Source organism: Penaeus japonicus, unplaced genomic scaffold (assembly GCF_977035675.1).
Source record: "Penaeus japonicus unplaced genomic scaffold, GWHDUDI00000001_assembly GWHDUDI00000029, whole genome shotgun sequence".
Lineage (NCBI taxonomy): Eukaryota > Metazoa > Arthropoda > Malacostraca > Decapoda > Penaeidae > Penaeus > Penaeus japonicus.
Genome location: NW_028234431.1, coordinates 30,383,283 through 30,390,782, shown reverse-complemented (window position 1 = coordinate 30,390,782; position 7,500 = coordinate 30,383,283). Strand labels below are relative to the sequence as shown.

The 7,500-nt window shown below is 32.5% G+C and overlaps 1 protein-coding gene across 1 annotated transcript in view; it reads right to left on the bottom strand.

Moving 5' to 3' along the window:
- Positions 1-7,500, bottom strand: part of LOC122260818 (uncharacterized) — a 28,607-nt gene that overhangs the window by 14,873 nt on the left and 6,234 nt on the right. Inside the window, exons 2-4 of the mRNA XM_043028232.2 lie at positions 3,935-4,108; positions 1,674-1,836; positions 1,155-1,273 (exon numbers count right to left, since the gene is read on the bottom strand). Of these exons, the coding sequence (XP_042884166.1) occupies positions 1,155-1,273; positions 1,674-1,836; positions 3,935-4,092 (440 nt within the window). The 5' untranslated portion in view covers positions 4,093-4,108. The remainder of the gene's footprint in view (positions 1-1,154; positions 1,274-1,673; positions 1,837-3,934; positions 4,109-7,500) is intronic.

Here is a 7,500-nt window from a genome sequence, read left to right as displayed (position 1 = left end):
AAGTATGGTAAAGAACAGTTGCTTCTGCTTTTGGCAAAATGTGTCAAGTGACAGATAAGGTTAACCTTGACAGCTCTGATTTTTTGAAGTTCATCGTGTCAGTAGTTCTTTTAGACTTTGCCAGCCCATGTTAAGGTTAGAAAAGTAGCCAGAGTAACAGGTTATAAAACATATTTGTACTCACTAGAATTATAAAGATAATTTCAAATCTATTACACTCGTCATGTCACTTTGGAATTTCACCCACCCAACTAGCTGATCCACCTTTCTCAAGGCACTCAGGTAACGACTTTCTGACACACACACACATATAACCATCCCCCCCCTCCCCCTCCCTCACCCTCTCTCTCTCTCTCTCTCTCTCTCTCTCTCTCTCTCTCTCTCTCTCTCTCTCTCTCTCTCTCTCTCTCTCTCTCTCTCTCTCTCTCTCTCTCTCTCTCTCTCTCTCTCTCTCTCGTCTACTATCATTCCATGATATCAAGATACTATAAAAACTAGGAGTTTATGCTTTTTCTAAAAAAGTATCTCATTTACAATGATTCAATCAATTAATTACTTAATTGTACGCCTGGCATTTATCAAAAACCTGACATTTGTAACTGCTTTAACCCATTCACGACAGGGCAGATATTTACCTAATATAGAAAGCACACTCAGCTTCCCGCCGGGAGATATCCCGAGGCGTGAGGCCATACTAAACCTCTCAGAGAGATTTTTACTCACCCTATTCTAAGGGGTGACAAAGAGAGGTTTTGCTTTTAATTCTTTCTTTAATACAGTCAAGGGAAATGTGTATACTAATGCAACTTTAATGTGTATATACTTATGTAGTTATAACAAATAGAACAATGTACAATGCGTATATACACTGAAACATGATGTGATGGGATTGCATTCGCCATGAGGGGAATATTCTGATATAACATCATCCGCATGAATGGGTTAAGCCTTAACATAGTATTTTCATATAATAGGAGCAGACAAACAATACATAAAACAAATTTATACAAACAGCTTAGCAGATACCGAGTTATGGATGCAAACAACTAAATAACGGAAATATATGCATGTCACCAGTATAAGCATTACATAAGCTATATAAACAACCATAATAGAATTTAAATTGCTATAGCTCACAGTAAGGATCCACTTACCACTTCCTGGTTGCACATATTTTGGCCCCAACACAACCCTCCATAGAGTATCGGTAACATGCCTTTACTACAAATCCACTGTCCTTGTCGAATACTCTCAGATAACGAAAGACGTGTTCCTGCAAAACGTAGAAATTATTAAACATCGGCACGTACAAATTACATACATGAATGCAAACATTTTTTCTCCCCATTCCAGCCCTTTTTCTTATTCACTTCAATTTATTTTTCTCTTGAAGAAAAAGATACACAAAATAGCAATCTTCCATGGTTTCTAGCAATCCTATAATATATATATACAGTAAAATGTATGTCTCCTAAATGACTCCCAACTTTCCTAAATCAACAAGAGCATATCTTGCTTCATCTACAACTAAAATGAATTCAATAAATATATTCTCTTGATATAAAACAAAAGTTTGACACTTTGACCTGAACTAATTGCAACCTACTTGTTTTAATAAACACCAAATTTCTAATGAGAACAAGATGGAATTCATAAATGCAACCACCACCCACCTTAAATGCAGCTTGGAGATGTTTATTCTTTGTGATGAAGAAGGTCCAGGGCATCCAGTCTCCTGACACCAGTTGTTTGAATGCCTTTTCATAGTCTTGGTGCTGAATGAAGTCCTCAATTATCTGGCCAAGTTCTTCTTTGCTTCCCCGTAACGGCCGGTACCTGAATGAGGGAGGAACTTCTTGTAATATTGAATGAAATGTAAGTTTGTTCCTTTCATGATGGGCATGTTAGATGGTCTTATTGTGACTGCACTGGATAAATAATGGAGAGACAATAGATAAAGACAGACAGATAGACAGACAGACAGACAGACATACATATATATATATAATATATATATATATATATATATATATATATATAAATATAGATATATATATATATTAATATAATATATATATAATATATATATAATATATATATAAATATAAATATATATATAAATATAAATATATATATAAATATAAATATATATATAAAATATATATATATATATATATATATATATATATATATATATATATATATAAATATATATATATATATAAATATAAATATTATATATATATATAATCATATAAAAATAAATATATAAATATATATATATAAATATAAACATACATATATAAATATATAAATATAAATATGAATATATAAATATAAATATATATATATATATATATATATATATATATATATATATATATATATATATATATATATATATATATATATATATATATAAATATATACACATATATATAATATATATAATATGTATATTACATATATTACATATGTATATTACATATATTACATATGTATATAACATGTATGTATGTATGTATGTATGTATATATGTAATATATATATTATTTGTTGATTACCCATGATATCATGTCATATCACGTCACAAGTTACATGTACATACTCATATGTATGTGTATGATTATTCAAATTACACATGTTTTTTGATGCCCCACTAGGAGATTGCTTCCACTTTCCTTTGGTATTTTCAAATAAAAGTGAAGAATATAGGCAAAGTTCAATAAAAAAAAACTAAAAAGGTATTACTGTAACATGTTTTTTTTACCAAAATAACTCCTCTGAACATGGAGCATTCATGTGCATTTACATTGTAGATGCATTCATGAAAACCATAAGAATAGGGGGGATGAAAAATGCTTTGAGAGGATCAATAACTCAATATAAAGGAAACCTCAAAAGATTCATCTCAAATTTATACAATAGTAATGTAAATAATGATGACTCACTATTCAAACAGCTTCTCTAACTTGAGAGCAGTCTATGGGACAAAGAGATCTTAACAACATCAGAGGACATTTTTGCTTTAAATAATGTGGCTCCTGGCTACTTTTAAAAAGGTATATGTAAATGTAAATATATATATATATATATATATATATATATATATATATATATATATATATATATATATGTATATATATGTATATATATATATGTATATATATACATATACATATAAATATAAATATAAATATAAATATATATATATATATATATATAAATAAAATACATACATATATATATAATATACATACATATATATAAATATATACATATATATACATATAAATACATATATATATACATATATATATAAATATACGTATACATATATATATAAATATATATATATATATATATATATATATATATATATAATATATTATATAAATATGTATATATATATAAATATACGTATACATTTATATATATAAATATACGTATACATTTATATATATAAATATACGTATACATTTATATATATAAATATACGTATACATTTATATATATAAATATACGTATACATTTATATATATATATATATATATATATATATATATATATATATATATATATATATATATATATATATATATATATATATATGTATACATACATACATACATACATACATACATATATAAATATCTATATCTATATCTATATATATATGTATATATATATAAATATATATATATATAAATATACGTATACATTTATATATATATATAAATATACGTATACATTTATATATATAAATATACGTATACATTTATATATATATATATATATATATATATATATATATATATATATTTGTATGTATGTATGCATGTATGAATAATACAAATGCTATGAGTACATATTCTTGTTCACATTCCATATCCTTACAAATGAGTAACAAAAAAATTACCATTCAGTAACTTACCTTACATTCATCTTATGAGTTGCAAAACCCAAATATTGGTCAAGAACAAGAGCTGTTGCCAAGTCGTCATTATCTGAGAGCTCTTTGGGGGTCATGCCACAGCCTGTGGTTGCCATGCCCCCACCACGCATTAGCCGACCCCCTTGTGCCACCACCATCTTGATTAGACTACCTCTGCAAAGAAAAGGTTAAGTTATGTAACATATCTATGCAAAATATTTGGATTTAGAAAAAGTTAACTTACAATTAAGAAAAATACATATATGGATAAATATAAAATGAAAGCTAGAAAAATAATATTGCTTCTACAGCAGCCCTTTATCTATCCCTAAGAATTAACCCATCAGCAGTTATCGGCACAATTTGCTGCCAAGGCAGAGTCGGTCATAGATGTGGATGGCACCATGCCAGAAAATGTAAACCCACCATCCTACTGCATAAATATTTTATTAAAACCGCGACCAACGGGTTTAAATAAAAAAAAAGTGATTTCACAAAACTGATAATTTCAATATTTAGAATGCTTTACAGATATACATATTTTGCAATTTGTTTGTAATAATTGTAAGGATAAGGATAAGCCAAATCTGTGGAGCAGAAACTTCAAACGGGCTTATAAGCACCATGGCGAGCCCAGCCTGTGTCAACAAGAGAGTGTGCCTACTAGTGTTGCCTGGATCTGAGCCTGGTCCTTACCCATTATGGTGCCCAACCACAGCAGTAACTGCCAGGCGACAGTGGAAACTTATGAGGTTAGACGGGGCTTGATCTGCCGACAATGAAGTTATGAGGCTGGTGCGCTACCACTGTACCAGCCCGATGGCTAAATAATTATAGGTATGTGTATGCAGTAATACCACAAATCAATCCTTTATTCTGAACTTTAGTTTTTGACCCATTAACGACGGGACAATACTTTTGGCTCCACTTAGACAGCATTTCAAAAGGCTGTAGGCTACTTGTCTGCTAAGGCTTGGCGGGTAAGCCATATCATGTTATCTATCGTTAATGGGTTCAGCAGGCGAAGCATTTTTCGACATGGTTGCGATTGGAAGGACAGTGGGCCACATATAAAACTGCTTCAACTAGGCTAGGCATCTAAAATAAATATTCTGCCAATGCTAGGTATCTTAACCCTATGATGACGGTGTGTCACACTTGTGTGACACAGCTAAATTCCCGATGCTGGGGCGTCATGCCAGTCTGACGTTTCCAATGCAATATTGCAATGGCCCGACATAGGGGTTTTCGCATAGTGCGTACCCTGTCGGGAAAGGGTTAAGATGATTTCTATTATTTTACGAGCAAAATTTATAACTAAGACAAATAATTGCTATGATGCAATTTTCAAACCATTCACGCCGGGGTTATTCCGGCTCTAAATGGTCTGAATGCTGGGGTTTTAGATCGCATGATCCTAACTCCTCGGGATTCTCGGGCGCACTAACCATGAACCTGGGCTGTCCTCTTGCTCACCCAGCGCAATGGCCATAACTAAATATCTTGTAGCCGGCGTCTGAACCGAAAACCACGAAACGTGACAGCAAGTCAGCCGAATGCAAATGGGTTAAACAAATGATGAAATAATAGTTTGATTTTGTTTTTTTTGGTGTGGGGGAAGGGGGGAAGGGTCATAAACCCCTTTTAAAAGGCTTCAAACCATTTCTAACCTTTAAGCGTTAAATATAAAGAGCGAAATTTCAACTATTTATATTTGCAATTAAGAATATTAACCCTTTCCCGACGGGGCACGCGCTACGCGAAAACCCCTAAGCCGGGCGATTGCAATATTGCATTGAAATCGTCACACTGGCATGACGCCCAGGCATCGGGAGTTTAGCTGTGTCACACAAGTGTGACGCACCGTCGTCATAGGGTTAATGGGTAGTACGGAAAAAAAAAAAAAAAAAAAAAAAAGTTTGCAATTTCCCCTTTATAACCCAAGAATTTTTACAATTCTAATTATGTAACTATAACAGCAGTAATAGCAATAAAAATCAATAAAAAATATAATAGTAATAATAACAATAATAATAATGATAAACAAAATCATTATAAAACAATTATTATAATAATAAAAATAGTAAAGCACTATTAACCCATTTGCAACGGGCTTTGCTTTCAATATCTAGATAGCAAGTAAAATCCTGGATTTTTAAAAAACAGTATTTATGGAATTTATTTAAAGCTGTACCTCTTTTTGCTCAAAGATCTAGATCATAGATACATATGTGAAAAAAAAAACTAACTGTATTCTTGGTAGGCCTCATGTGCAAGACAGTATGTGTCAAATGTTAATCACTATCCTTTTTCCAGATTACATAGAGTTCCCTAGAATGAAGGTATGATTTATTCTACATAAGCTAAAGCACTAATGTCATACCTGTAATCTTTTATATATATATCCTCTACAGTCTATCTTGTCCCATACATTACAGAAACTCATGGAAAATGCACAATACAAGAGGAGTTTCCAGCATGAGAATAACTATTTACTATGGGGACGTGTTCTCAAGTGTCTACTGTCTGACTTCCTGACTAGACCTTTCACCTATCTTTAATCCATTGGTGCTGGGTAATGTGATATCAACTCATGCTAATACTTCGTTCCCACCAGATGACGTCCTATCACATTGTGATCTCTCCCTCAAAACATACGTCTTACATATAAGTATATAATCATTAAAGTTCCATTTGTATAAACCCATTTTTATTCACTTGTGCAAATAATGTAAACAAATACAAAAACCTCTAATCATCAAGTTGAAGTGCTCATAGAGGTGCAGCACAGCATCGCATAGGGAGAGGTCTAGTGCTTAATCACCGAGCACACTTGTTATCTAGCTGGCGGGAGAGGCATTACACAAATATAGGCCCTGGCATGAATGAGTTAAATATTTTTCTACAGTCACGATAGCCAATAAAAATTAAACCTATTACCATTAAGGTAATATAAAACAATATGAAACAATATGAGTCTTATCCAGCAAAGTTCTAACCCCCCCCCCAAAAAAAAAGATCCAGGTAAAAGCGAGATACAGATAAAGACATCAACTATGGGGAAGGGGAAAATATAAGAGGAATTAAAGAGAGTGAAAGAGAAGAAGAGAGGAGGGGAGAGAGATCAAGAGAGAGGAGGAGTGTGGGAAGGGAAAAGACGAGTGACACTCCCAATTCTATTAGACAAAAATCCCAGGAGGGAAGGGTGGATGGAAGAGGGGAAAGATAGGGAAAGGGGAAGTGGAAAAGAAGGGTGAGGTGGGAATGGGGGACAGATGAAAAGGGTGAGAGGGGGGCAGGGGGGGGGAGAGAGAGAGAGAGAGAGAGAGAAGGGGAAACACTAAGAAAAAAAATGCAAGAAGGGAAACCACAATGGAGGGGAAAGGAAAGAAAAAATGATGACTGGGAGAAGGACTGGGACAAGGAGAAAGCATGGGGGACCAAAGGAAATGAGAAACAAGGAGAGAAAGAGGGAAGGGGGAAGTGGGAAGAGAATAAGGGGAAGCATTGAAAGGAGAGATGAAGAGAAAGAGGGATGGCGAAAAAATGTGAGGAGAGGGGGAGGA